Source organism: Pelophylax lessonae (assembly GCF_965119305.1).
Source record: "Pelophylax lessonae genome assembly, chromosome: 13".
Lineage (NCBI taxonomy): Eukaryota > Metazoa > Chordata > Amphibia > Anura > Ranidae > Pelophylax > Pelophylax lessonae.
The window spans coordinates 162,761,172-162,775,353 of NC_138780.1; the positions used below are offsets into that span (position 1 = coordinate 162,761,172).

At 43.0% G+C, this 14,182-nt stretch overlaps 1 protein-coding gene across 2 annotated transcripts in view; it reads right to left on the reverse strand.

Annotated features, from left to right (window-relative positions):
• The window catches only part of MDGA2 (MAM domain containing glycosylphosphatidylinositol anchor 2), a 1,055,744-nt gene that overhangs the window by 58,926 nt on the left and 982,636 nt on the right, over positions 1-14,182 (reverse strand). For both annotated transcript variants that reach the window (XM_082275762.1, XM_082275761.1), the window contains exons 11-12: positions 11,758-11,935; positions 10,296-10,316 (exon numbers count right to left, since the gene is read on the reverse strand). In XM_082275762.1, coding sequence (XP_082131888.1) covers positions 10,296-10,316; positions 11,758-11,935 — 199 coding nt within the window. The remainder of the gene's footprint in view (positions 1-10,295; positions 10,317-11,757; positions 11,936-14,182) is intronic.

Consider the following 14,182-nt stretch of genomic DNA (forward strand, 5'->3'; position numbering starts at 1 on the left):
TGGTCACTCTACATTGAAGGGGGCACAATGGTCACTCTGCATTGAAGAGGGCACGATGGTCACTCTGCATTGAAGAGGGCACGATGGTCACTCTGCATTGAAGAGGGCACGATGGTCACTCTGCATTGAAGAGGGCACGATGGTCACTCTGCATTGAAGAGGGCACGATGGTCACTCTGCATTGAAGAGGGCACGATGGTCACTCTGCATTGAAGAGGGCACGATGGTCACTCTGCATTGAAGAGGGCACGATGGTCACTCTGCATTGAAGAGGGCACGATGGTCACTGTGCATTGAAGGGGGCACACTGGTCACTCTGCATTGAAGAGGGCACGATGGTCACTCTGCATTGAAGAGGGCACGATGGTCACTCTGCATTGAAGAGGGCACGATGGTCACTCTGCATTGAAGAGGGCACGATGGTCACTCTGCATTGAAGGGGGCACGCTGGTCACTCTGCATTGAAGGGGGCACGCTGGTCACTCTGCATTGAAGGGGGCACGCTGGTCACTCTGCATTGAAAGGGGCACGCTCGTCACACTGCATTGAAGGGGGCACGCTGGTCACTCTGCATTGAAGGGGCTTGCTGGTCACTCTGCATTGAAGGGGGCATGCTGGTCACTCTGCATTGAAGGGGGCACGATGATCACTGGTCACTCTGCATTGATGGGGGCACACTGATCACTGGTCACTCTGCATTGATGGGGGCACACTGGTCACTCTGCATTGAAGGGGGCACACTGGTCACTCTGCATTGAAGGGGGCACACTGGTCACTGGTCACTCTGCATTGAAGGGGGCACATTATACCTTGATTACTGAAGGCCCCTTTCACACTTTTGTAACCTCAAAGTCACACAATTTTTTACTGTGTGTTTTGCCGCAAAGCAATGCCTATTACATTTTTCTGTTTGCGCCCCCCAAAAATTTTGAGCACCAACCGCCACTGGTCTATGCCCTTGTTGGTCAGATATAGGGATAATTATCAAACATCTAACAGGGACAAAGGCAGCAATAAATACTTGAAAGGATCTAACAAACCCTTTACCTACTCTGACCATGGTAAAGAATATCTAGTTTGCTAAAGCAAAGATCACAAGGTCTCAAGACGAGCTTCCCCATGTCCCTCATTGGGCCTGGGTGATGATGGGACACATAGGTGTGCGCAGCCAATTGCATTAGGGTGTGCACCCCAAAGCTCAAACAAACATGCATGTAGATATGTGTGTGTGTGTGTGTATATGTATATATATATATATATATATATATATATACACACATGCACACACCTTTAAATAAATGTAAAAAAACATTTAAAAAAAATATATTAAACATTTTTTTAATGTTCCAATTCATTTTATATCTTATGGCAGAACCGATCAAAGGAAGTAAGGGGGGTCGATGAGAGAGAGGGGGGTAAGAGAGGGGGGTGAGAGAGAGAAGAAGGGGGAGAGAGGGGGGTGAGTGAGTGACTTAAAGAGGGGAGGTGAGAGAGAGAGGGTGGGGGGTGAGAGAGGGAGGGGAGAGAGGAGGGGGATGAAAGAAAGAGGGGAGGGAGGATGAGAGAGAGGAGAGTGAGAGGAGGGGGGTGAAAAAAAGAGAGAGGGGTGAGAGAGAGGAGAAGGTGTGTGAGAGAGAGACGAGGGGGGTGAGAGAGAGAGGAGGGAGAGAAAGAGGGAGAAGGGGGGGGGGGGTGTTCAATATGCCTGCTATTCACAATCATACCCCCAGGCTGGTTTCCCCTGAGCTCAGTCAGCCAGGATCTTCAGCTGCTGTGTGCTGTATACTTAAATCTGTCACCTTCAATACAAGCCCTTTCATAGCAGCATGTGCAAGTCAGGGGTTGGAGTGTAGGGTGGGGCAGACTCAGCAGGGATCGGATAGAAGGCAGACCAGATTGAGCCTCCTCTGTCCTGTTTGTACACACTGTACTGGTTACTGTCGATCAGATCGGCACTGCACAGTGCACCCGCCGTAGTCCACAGATCTCCCCCTTCCCGGCTGGCAAAGGAGATGATGCCGCCGATCCAATGCTGTAGATAAAATACAGTGGATTACTCTAGGTGTGTAGTGCGTGATAGGGCACAGTGGGTCCCCTTTCCCTCAGGGCCCATGTGCCCCACACACTTCTGTACACTGAATTTCACTGGTCCTGGGGGTGATTAGGGTGTGCCCAGGAACACCTGGCATCGCCCCTGCGCACGCCTATTATGGGACAGTACAAAGTGTTTCTCAACTTCTTATCATGTATTCTTTTATAAAAAATATCCGGATATGTGTCATTTTATCCCCTGTGTACAAAGTATATCTAAACCCCAAAAGAAAAATGTAATCTATTGCAGCTTACCATTCCCTAAATGTGGTGGCTGTATTAGTTTTCACTTTTTTCATTATAGTCTACTTCAGGCACAAAAAAAAATCTATATATATATACACTCCCAGAAATGTCATTTCCTGCTTGTCTGATTGGCTCATTGATTTTTCCAGAAGTCTGCACTAAGATTCAGGTCAGATTTTAAGCATCCTCTACAAAAAAATGTCATCTTGGTGAGATACACCAAATGGGTTAATTACGTCTAAACGATGCAACTTTTCCCATTTAAACGCTACAATTGCATCAGCAGATTAATAATGAAGAAGTTACTGCCTTTCAGATTCACTGTGCACAATAACAAAATCAAACAAAAAGCTTTTTTTCACAGCAATAACAGGTAGAAATCTACAACAAAATTTGGTAAAATTCTTGCATTGTACATTGACCACCCAGAGGGTTGGATACTCTTTAATAGGCATTGCAGAATTGGCGGGGGGGGGGGGGGGGGGGGTTCTTTCTTCTCTGTAACATAGGAGGGGGGGGGGGGTTGTAGTCCTCAGAGATAGCTGAGAACAATATAACTGCCACAGTATCAGTAGTTTCCAAACAATCTCATGAGCTTTTAAAGTTTGATTGTTATGTAAAACATATTGATTTTTTTTTATGTTTTCTTACTAGTCTACCGAGTTAAATCTGACAAGCAAGAGTACCACTTGAATCTGGCTGATGCACCCACGGGAATACAAGTGTTGAGAATATCTGCTCTATCACATCCTAAAGCACACGCAAAATAAATAGGACAAGACCCTGAATCAATCTAAGACATTTATTTTCCCATCATCAAAATCAGTTTTCGCTGCTGTAGATAAAGCCTACTCATAGTAACCAACCTTTAGTCTAGTGCACAAACATGTTAATGCAAAAAAGAAAAAATACATAGGTTTCAGCAAATTTATGCTTTTTGGACCCTTGTAACTACTAAGAGACCTAAAAGTATTCATGAAAATTTAATACAAGGAGTGTAAAAAAAACTGCAAGAGATGGGCTCAGAGAAGTTCATGAGACAAGTAATGAAAGAGATTTGAACTTTACGCGGAGGAGTCATGGTGTTAATTTTTTTTTTTTTTTAAGTAAAGAAATTCATAAAGCAGCGACAAAGGGCACTGCATGAACTTTTGTACTCACGCTAAAAGTTCTGGACAGAAAATATGTTACATATCCCTGCAGCCTCATATCCACAAATTCTAAGAAATAATTGAAACCATAAGTCTGCCTATAAGATATAATAAAATGTTTCATCCAAAGAAGCAATGCAAAGTATACTTGTTACATTTAAATAATAGCAGCAGCCATTTTGTAGGCTGAACCCCTGTCACCACCCCATGCATATCAAGAGTAACATATTATGCAAATATTCGTGTGTAAGTTAGAATTATCGTTGTGCTGCAAACAGTCCTGCTAGCTATATACCCTCTTCCTCTGGGCTGCTACCAGGACCCTAGGTCCTTTTTTTTCTTGGGGGGGGGGGGGGGGTAGTCAGCTCTCAAATTGCAAGAGTGACACAAGATGGTACCCTTTGCCCTTCCTCAGTAAGGTTGGCTATGGGGGAAGTTTTCTGAAAGCAGTGGACCTTTGTGCAAGATCATACATTGGGCTCTCCTGTCTGAGAAAAAGGATGTGTGGCACATACAGCACAACCCTGGCAAAAATCAGGTGTGGTTTTCAGGTGTGTTGAATATTGTCCATGGTTTAAAGGGACACAGAGTTCAGGAGTCAGTAGTAAGTGAAGCAGAGTTCAGAGATCAGTAGTAAGTGGTACAGATTCCAGAGGTCAGTAGTAAGGGGAGCAGAGTTCAGGGGTCAGTAATAAGTAAGGCAGAGTTCAGGGGTTAGAAGTAAGTGATACAGATTTTAGGCGTCAGTAGTAAATGAGGGAGAATTCAGGGACCAGTAGTAAGTGAGGCAGAGGTCAGGGGCCAGTATTAAGTGATACAGATTTTAAGGGTCAGTAGAAAATAGGGCAGAGTTCAGGGGGCAGTAGTAAGTGGGGCAGAGTTTAGGGGGCAGTAGTAAGTGGGGCAGAGTTCAGGGGGCAGTAGTAAGTGGGGCAGAGTTCAGGGGGCAGTAGTAAGTGAGGCAGGGGTCAGTAGTAAGTGAGGCAGAGTTCAGGGGTCAGTAGTAAGTGAGGCAGAGTTCAGGGATCAGTAGTAAGTGAGGCAGAGTTCAGGGGTCAGTAGTAAGTGAGGCAGAGTTCAGGGGTCAGTAGTAAGTGGGGCAGAGATCAGGGGTTAGTAGTAGGTGAGGCAGAGTTCAGGGGTCAGTAGTAAGTGGGGCAAAGTTTAGGGGTCAGTAGTAAGTGGGGCAGAGTTCAGGGGTCAGTAGTAAATGGGGGAGAGTTCAAAGGTTAGTAGTAAATGAGGCAGATTTCAGGGGTCAGTAATAAATGGTACAGATTTTAAGGGTCAGCAGTAAATAGGGCAGAGTTCAGGGGTCAGTAGTAAGTGAGGCAGAGTTCAGGGGTCAGTAGTAAGTGGGGCAGAGTTTAGAGATCAGTAGTAAGTGGTACAGAATATAGGGGTCAGTAGTAAGTGATACAGATTTTAGGGGTCAGTAGTAAGTGAGGCAGAGTACAGAGATCAGTAGTAAGTGGTACACATTTCAGGGGTCAGTAGTTAGTGATGCACAGTTTACTGGCCAGTAGTAAGTGGGGCAGAGTTCAGGGGGTCAGTATTGATAGCTCACTGTGTTTATTCAGAAACAGAAGGCGCCGGTAAATATGACATAATGCGTTTCATGGGTCCCCAAGCTTTCCACTTCCTCGGTTCTCTAAAACATTTTTAAAGGACCTAGGTGGTGTCCCCTTCATAAGAAAGTAGGGAAAACTGTCACTTTGTTAGCCCTCATCTGTTAGCTCATAATAAATTATGCATATTTTTCCATATGGGAAACTCTAGAGCAACCACCTTTGGTTGTATATTAGACTAACATGCCACACATGAGTGAATCCACCTCCTTCACTGCACTTGCTATCTAGAATCTTGCAAATTATTTGGAATGAATACAACGAAGGATATGAACAGTATACAGAATGGTTGGAAGGTCAATGACACACCGTGAAACACATTTTTCTTTTATTGTGGAACATATTGTAAACTTACAAAGGAAGCCATGCCTTGTCTAGACCATGTTGTCTTTTAATGTTTTATATGAATTTGAATAAATGTATGGAATTTTAATAACATTGTACATGTTATCTATAGTTTGGCCCCTTAAGAGTCCCATATATGGTGGATTCTTTGTTATTTGTTCATTATTTGAGGGATGGAGATGCCCACCTGGCGAGTCTGGCAATAGATACAAATATGCTTGACAAATCAATATTGCTTTTTACACTTAAATAAACCATGCAATGTCAATTTTAAAGTGTATTTTTTTTTTTTTTTTTTGTGCGGAGTAAGGATACCCCGTGCCATCACATCATGCATGACGCCGCAATACCCCTAAAGCATGAAACTGAAAAATACGTTATCTATACGTTGCATTACTTAAACGATATCAAATAATAAACATTTCAAAAAAACAACAGGTGTGATGGGGGGTGTGAGTGGGGGTAGGGGGAGGGGGAATGAAATCACAGGCCCGAAGCTTTATTGAATGGACAAAGACACACAAGGGAGAGTGGGGGAAGGGGAAATCTTTAGACCTCCTCTTCCTCCATGAGATCCATCAGGTTATAGTCTCTGAGCAGACTGTGGATCAGTCTGCGACAGTCCTCAATGGACATCCTCTCCCTCTGGTGGATAAGGCGCTTTCTGGCGCACCATAAAGCGTCCTTAAAGCAACACAACACCCGCCAGGCGTTGTCAATGTCCTCTTGGGAAAAAGTCCCATGAAAAAGTCCATTCAGCACAGCAAAATGTGTGATGGCAGTCTGTGGAACAAAGTCTCTCAGTTCAGGTTCCAAGGCCCTCAACAGGCTCTGTGCAAATGAGCACTCCCAGAAAACGTGAAATGACGTTTCCTCATGGATGATACAAAAGGGGCAGTGCCTGTATCTGCACAAGTTTCTGGCATGCATAAATGTCCTGAGTGGCAAACCCCCCTGGACAGCCATCCACGCCAGATCTTTATGCCTGTTGGTGAGTCCCTTTGAAGAAACATTCCTCCAGACCATTTTGCAAGTGGCTGAAGGGAGGCCTGGAACAGTCTCAATTTTAAAGTGTAACTAAAGGCAAAACATGTTTTCAGGTTTTGGATTGGATGGAGTAGAGCGGGATTAGAACGCTTGTTAGTTATAGCTCTGTGTACCCCTGTTAGGGAGATTCATCCTCTCTATTTGTCCTTTTTACCATTATCTTCAAAAATTAAAATAAAAGAAAACCCCAAATTTTGGGTTGTCCCCAGAAATGAAATAGAGGGGAATTCTACTGATGACTTGAGGGTCCCCAAGGAATTCCCTTCATTTGCAGGGATTTCCTCTCATTTCCTGTTTTGGCTATGGGACAGGAAGTAAAGGGTAATTTCCCCAATAGGAAACAGATGTTAAAAAAAAAGAAATTGACAGGGGTTAGAACCCTCCCTTGCTGCATCCAAATTGAAAAAAAAAAGTTTTGCTTGTAGCCCAACTTTAAAGGATACGTACACTTTATGACACACAGTCCTTAGACTTTTGCTCCTTTGCCTTGACCTAAGCTACCCACCCTCCCCCTCCACAGATGCATACTTTCTTTGATCCAACTGCCACAGCCTCGGAGGGTTTACATTCTGTGCTACCAGGTTCACTCTTCTGTGCATGCCTGTGCTTTACAGCTCTAAAAACTTCTGAAGTCTAAGCTGTGCTCCTCTGCTATGCCCAGAGCTGGTGTCACTTTGTGTTGTTTGTTTTAACCTACCACATTTTAGAAATACTGCCCAGTCTTCTGTAACCTCCATTTTTCTGTCAGAAAGCAAATACAACCATCTGACTGGCTACATTGATAATGCCTCTCTCTCTCCTGTCTTTATTTATTTTTTTTTTGCACGTTTTCATGTCTTTTCCTACGTCTTTAAAAGCCATTAGCTACATTCAGTCAAAGGCTCAATTCTCTCTTGGATGGACATGGTTCTCCATTTTGATGACATAGCTAAGTTCAGTCCTAGTAGGGAAGAGCACTTAAAACATACGGACAAAATTATGTCTATCATTAAATCCGCAGGTCTGGCTATTAACCTGGCAAAGTATGCACTTGCCCTTAATGAGATTGAGTACTAAGGATTCATTCTCTATAATGGCGAAATAAAACCAGAAACTATCAAGATAACGGCTAATGATAAGGCTAAGACACCTTTTAAAAATAAGATGGTTGAGTGAACTTAGCTTTTAGTTAAAGTTAGCTTTCACATTCTTCAGTTTCTTTTCACATCTCTCCAACCTCTTACATCTTCCTGAACTGCGCAAGTATACTTAAAGTGGAACTTCACCCATAACAATCGCTTCTTGCTGGAGGCTGCCATTTTGCTGAAGCCCAGAGCCCCAAACAGCTGTAAATCATAAAGTGGAACTAAACCCATCGATTTAACAGTTTTAAAAAACTGTTAAATTTCTGGAATGCCGGGATTGCTAACTGTTACTTTGCTTGTGTCCTCAACCAAACTGTCAAACCATCAAATGGCTGGTGTCATAACTGATCACTTTTGCAGCTCCATGGCAGTTGCAGTTTAAACAGAAACAGCTTCCTTGGCTGTAAAAGATAGCAGGGTTTAATTCCGCTTTAGATCAGCCTCTACAAACTCAGCAGTGCCTAAAAATGCCTAAAATGGGGGAGCAACTGAGCATGTGCAGAGCAGGGTAAGACAGTGTATTACTGGATTTTACACAGTATAGACACCTATTGTTAATGTTTTACATTTTTATACCTGCAAAATGGGCCAATCTGAAGTCTTCTAGATTGTAAGCTCTAACGAGCAGGGCCCTCTAGTTCTTCCTGTATTGAACTGTATTGTAACTGTATTGTCTTCCCTCAAATTGTAAAGCGCTGCGCAAACTGTTGGCGCTATATAAATCCTGTATAGTAATAATAATCTAGCAGGACTTCATTTTCTGACTATAGTTTTCACTTTAACTGGGTGGGACAGGTAGCTTAGATAGCACTTAGGTGGTATCAAAGAAGGTGGGACGCATTACTTTATGTATACAATATATATACTATGCTCACTTCTATACCATAGACTGTTCCATTGCCAGAACAAAAGAAGAGGCCTTCAAAAAGATGCTTAATAATTGAAGGGGTCCTTATTGGGGAGATTACAATCTTGCAGTAAAGAGGGTTGCCCCTCTACTGTGCACGGGTTTCGCTGGTAATGGAGCTAAGGATGTCTTACCACTGGAAATAAAGACATAATGACCTTCTATTAGGCTTGTAAGCTAAAGAAAACATGTCAAAACCAAAACACATTGATTGTCATGGCTAACTTCTGGAAATTTTAGTGGCTTGACTGTTATGCAGGTCCACTGGCTTTATTAAATTAGAACTATTGATCTACTTACTTGCTCTAGGTCGCGCCATAACTAGTTGAGGACCTGGGACATAAAAGCTGGCCATACACTAGTAGAATTTAATTAAAAAATGTTTTGTATGAGTCCTGGTTCACACTGCGATGCGGGTCATCGCACATCGGTGCAACGCTGACTTCTGCAGTTTCTGTACTACGTTTGCTGATTTGGGGGGGGGGGGGGGCAATTTCCATAGACATCTTTGCAGAAACCCGCACAGATGTCTGTGAAATCGCCCCCGAAGTTGGACTGAAATGCCAGCTTGAAATGGTGCGAGTTCAGCTGAACTCGCCAATTTCAAAATGGCCTCAGTGTGATCCTGGGCGAAAACTCACTCAAATCATACTGCATCAGTGTGAACCTAGCCTTAAAATAATTGTTCCATTTTCTAATCATTAGTGGGGTCAAATCAACATCTGTTTTTAACAACAGTGCTGAGGTAATTTGAAGGAGCAGGATCAAAAATGTATCTTGAATGAACACATTTCTAAAGCAGCGGGTTTAAGGGAGCAGGTTTAAGCTTAAGCCTAGTACACATGCAACGATTATCGGCCGACTGATCGTCCGTCTTTTGTCCAAAGTGGTGTTTTGTTGGTTGGAATGTGACTAGACTGCACACAAATTTTCTCGCCCGACAAAATTCTACTTCAGAAGTGATGTCATGTGTTGGTTTGCTTTCTTTGTGTTCTTTCTTCTCTGAGCATGCCCAGTCTTGCTCATTAGATTTTTCCCTGTCGAAATCTGTACTGACTGCACGAAAATCGGCCGTGTTTTGACGGCTGACAAAAATTTTATAGCCTGCACACCAGATTTTTTTTGGCAGAAAAGTCAGAGTCGGTTGTCGGAAGCATCATACTAACAAGCCGAAAATCGGCAGATCAGTCGTCGGACGAAAATTCTCTGCCGATTTTCGACGCGTGTGTACGAGGCTTTAGTTAGGTTTTGACCAGATTTCTACTTTACATTCTTTTTGATATTGTTCTTATTAAAATATTTGATTGATTTGTAATTGTTTATTGCACAACACAAGGAAAAAGGGGGTGTGTCCTATACCTACATTCTTTTGCTAATAGGTGTCCGTAATTCCCATCTCAGAATGTTGGGAGGTATGAAATTAAGGCAACCTCACAAATTAATAAAATAAAAATAAAACTGAATGCATATTAACTATTATTTTTTCCTAATCAACTCCCCAAATAACTCCTTTCCCCCCTTTTCACCTTAACTATTATTTTGCAATGGTTAAGGTTGAAGCAAAATACCAAATGTTTGCAGCAGGCAGCAGTGAGTGTGAAATCTGTATCTGCAGATGTCTCTGTGGTGACAACCCCCTCCACATGACTGCACACCAGTTTTCCAGAAAATCCATATTAAATGAATTTCACAGTTACAGTTATAAACAACAATAATTTAGTAATAATCCTGCAGAATTTGAATATATGGTACTTACGTAAATGAGGATTAATTGGAGCTGAAAAGCAAGAAAGAAAAAAAGAAATTAAAACCATGTGTGAAAAACATCTCCTTCATCTTAAATTATAAAAGGTTACAAATTTTAATTTATAAGATATAGTGATATATAGCCCTATTAATGTTAGGTGTTGAATAACTAGCTAGCAATTCTGCACTGCTTTGCAAATCACATGCGATGTCAGATTACACTCTTTACAGATTGCATGGCTGAATTTGCATCGCATTTGGACCAAAGATGCGCAGGACCCTTTTTTGATCTGCACCAGAATCTGATTCCTGTCCGAATTGACAGTTCACACTGCGATATGCAAACTGATCTGGGGGTGTCATTAACTTTGTATTAAAACTATCAGCAGTTTGCATATGGCAGTGTGAACTGCCTGCGAGTCAGGTGCGACGCGGGAACCGGCAGTCGATTCGCAGGGTTCCCGCATCGCACCAATGTGAACCAAAACTAAAAATAAAATAGATTTAACCTAAACCACATATATTTTTTAACAGTAAACCCTAAAAGATAGCAATGTATATATGTGCTGTATAATAACTTTTTTCCAAGAAATTATTTAAAATAGTAACATGGAACAGGAGAAACTGTTAAATAGTGCTTATACATCGTGATCACTGAAATTAATAGGTTAAGTAGTAAAATAAGGGCATGTCCTGGTTAATTAAGAGTTAAATAATTCCCAGTGCACGCAATAATCATTATTCTGTTAGCTGCAGCTCTCTCACTCACAGATACTGTCTGTCAGGGAACGGAGATAAGACAGTTAGGCCCCTTTCACATGAACAGTTAGGGTCCTTTCACACATGCTTTCCACCCGGCGGACTTCATTTTGCTTAGTGGGGATCGATCCGCCGATCCCCCGCTGAGCAGGCAGATGAGAGGTCCATCTCCGTTCTGTGTGCAGAGACAGACCTGTCAGGTCCCTGCTCTCCTCTATGGGAGATAGGATGAAAACGGACCGCCTGTCCATTTTCATCACACACACACACATACATACACACAAACACACACATACATACACACACACACACAAACACACACACACGCATACACACACGTAAACACACACACACGCATACATACACACACACACACATATATATACACACACACACACACATACACGCATACATACACACACACACACACACATACATACACGCATACATACATACACACACACACACACACACACACATACATACACAAACAAACAAACACACACGCATACATACACACACACGTAAACAGACACAAACACACACACACATATATACACACACACACACATATATACACACACACACATATATACACACACATACACACATATATACACACACATACACACACATATACACACACACACACACACACATATATACACACACACACACATATACATACACACAACCATCATTTATTTACTTACCACTATACTTGATAATTCGAATAGCCGAGTCTCCCTCTCCAAATCTGTTGATAGGCGTTAGGCGGATCTCATATGGTTCTGGCTTCACAAGTTTAGTTAGATTGTTTGTAATTAGCTCTCCTCTCTTAATATTTCCTTCCACTGAAATCTCAGTTTCCCACCAGCGCTGTTGCCCTGCCTGCCAAAACAAAAAAAGATTTTAAAAAAATGTTATGCTAAACAAATGCTTTCCAACTCTCATTAAGCCATTGAACAGATGATTGATTATGTTTGACAAAAAGCAAAGAAATCAAAGTTTACTAAACCCCATAATGCAGAAAAGACATTCAAAATAATAACTTTTTGGAGAAATGTATTCCCAGTCCAAGTTTTAAAGACAGAATTGTCACAAGTCAACAAACAGTGTTTAAAGTGATTTTAAAAAGGAATTTTAAGCTGTATGAAAAAAAAAAAATGAAGTCGGCAGCTACAAATATTGTAGCTGCTGACTTACTTTCCACAAACATATTTATTAATAGCCAAAAAGATCCAAAAATTCCAGACGTCTCAAACAGTGGTTGAAAGTCCATGACAATAATAGGCAATCCAAGTACCAAATATCATCAGTCACAGAATGTAACAAAAAAAAAAAAAAAAAAATGTATCGTATCTCAAATTATATTTCAGAGTTGGATGTCAAACAAGGATGAGTCTCTGGCAGTGATTGTGTGGTCGGCCCAGATCACTTTTATATAAAAGGGAGGTGGACTTGTTCTGACCCTTGATCTACTTTGTATTATAAATACTTGTTGCCAGGATTTATAGTGTAAAGTAGATCTGAAACCAAACACCAACATCACAAATTAGTTTTAACAATGAAGTAGGGCTAAAACTCTTTTGGCCCTACTTATCCTGAGGATCACAGGATTGCACTTCGTTCTGAACTCCTGTGACCTACATTCAGCAAACAGAGGGCTAAAATCTACTGTTGGCTGACTTCACTTAGCTGGGCCAGGCTCTTGAGGGATTCCAACTTTAATGTTAGGATCCGCCCAGATGCCTGGACCAGCAGCTGGCTCTGCCTCTCAGCAAAGCCACTGAGAGCCTGAGACAGCCGCTCCCGCTCCTTCCACAGCCCAGTGCTCCAGAGAGTGATGATGGCCACTGAGAGCCTGAACCAGCCATTCCAGCTCCCTCCACCGCCCAGTGCTCCAGAGACTGATGATGGCCACTGAGAGCCTGAGCCAGCCACTCCCACTCCCTCCACAGCCCAGCTCTCCAGAGAGTGATGATGGCCACTGAGAGCCTGAACCAGCCGCTCCAGCTCCCTCTACTGCCCAGTGCTCCAGAGAGTGATGATGGCCTCTGAGAGCCTGAGCCAGCCACTCCCACTCCCTCCACAGCCCAGCGCTCCAGAGAGTGATAATGGCCACTGAGAGCCTAAATCAGCCACTCCCACTCCCTCCACAGCTTAGTGCTCTAGAGAGTGATGATGGCCACTGAGAGCCTGAGCCATTCGCTCCCGCTCCCTCCACAGCCCATCCAGAGAGTGAAAATGGCCACTGAGAGCCTGAGCCAACCACTCCCGCTCCCTCCACAGCCCAGCGCTCCAGAGAGGGATAATGGCCACTGAAAGCCTGAGCCAGCCACTCCCGCTCCCTCCACAACCCAGTGCTACAGAGAGTGATGATGGCCACTGAGAGCCTGAGCCAGCCACTCCCGCTCCCTCCACAGCCCAGCGTTTCAGAGAGTGATGGAGGGGCAGAGCAGAGAACCGATCATGATTGGTCAGTTCTCAGTGTAGAGGCAGCAGAGGATCAATGCTGCATCCACCTAGAGGAGTATGTTATTATTTTGAAATCCCATACTTCTCCTAACATGCTATTTTTATTTCAAAAGTTGATGTCAATATTTTTAACGCTGCAGTTTTAAATAAAACAATACACAACAAGTTTGATACACAGTGCTTTTAGCAAGCTAAAGTATAACTAAAGGCAACATTATATATATATAGATTTTTGTTTTGGATAGATAGAGTTAGAACATCTGGCATTTTTTTTTTTTTAGCCGTTTATATCCCCGTTATGGAGCTTCACTCTCTCGGTTTGCCCTGTTTACTATTATCGATAAAACGGAAAGTAAAAGAAAAACCCACATTTTTAGTTGTCCCGACTCCCCAGAACAGTACTGTGCAGGGATGCCGCGCCTGCACCGGAAGTGACAAGTGGGGCCGGTGCAGTGCATTGTTGGACTCCGTCACGAAGAGGGACGCTGCGGCTTCAGCTGCCCACACCTGAGATGGCAGCACTGGAGAAGAAATTTTCAAGGTAAGTATTTCTTCTTACAGGTAAGTGCGACCCGGGACAGTTCAGAGGCTATCCATTATGGAATGTACTAGCCCTGACTGTCCCGGGGGTATTTTTAGCTCAAATTGACCCCCGAGGCT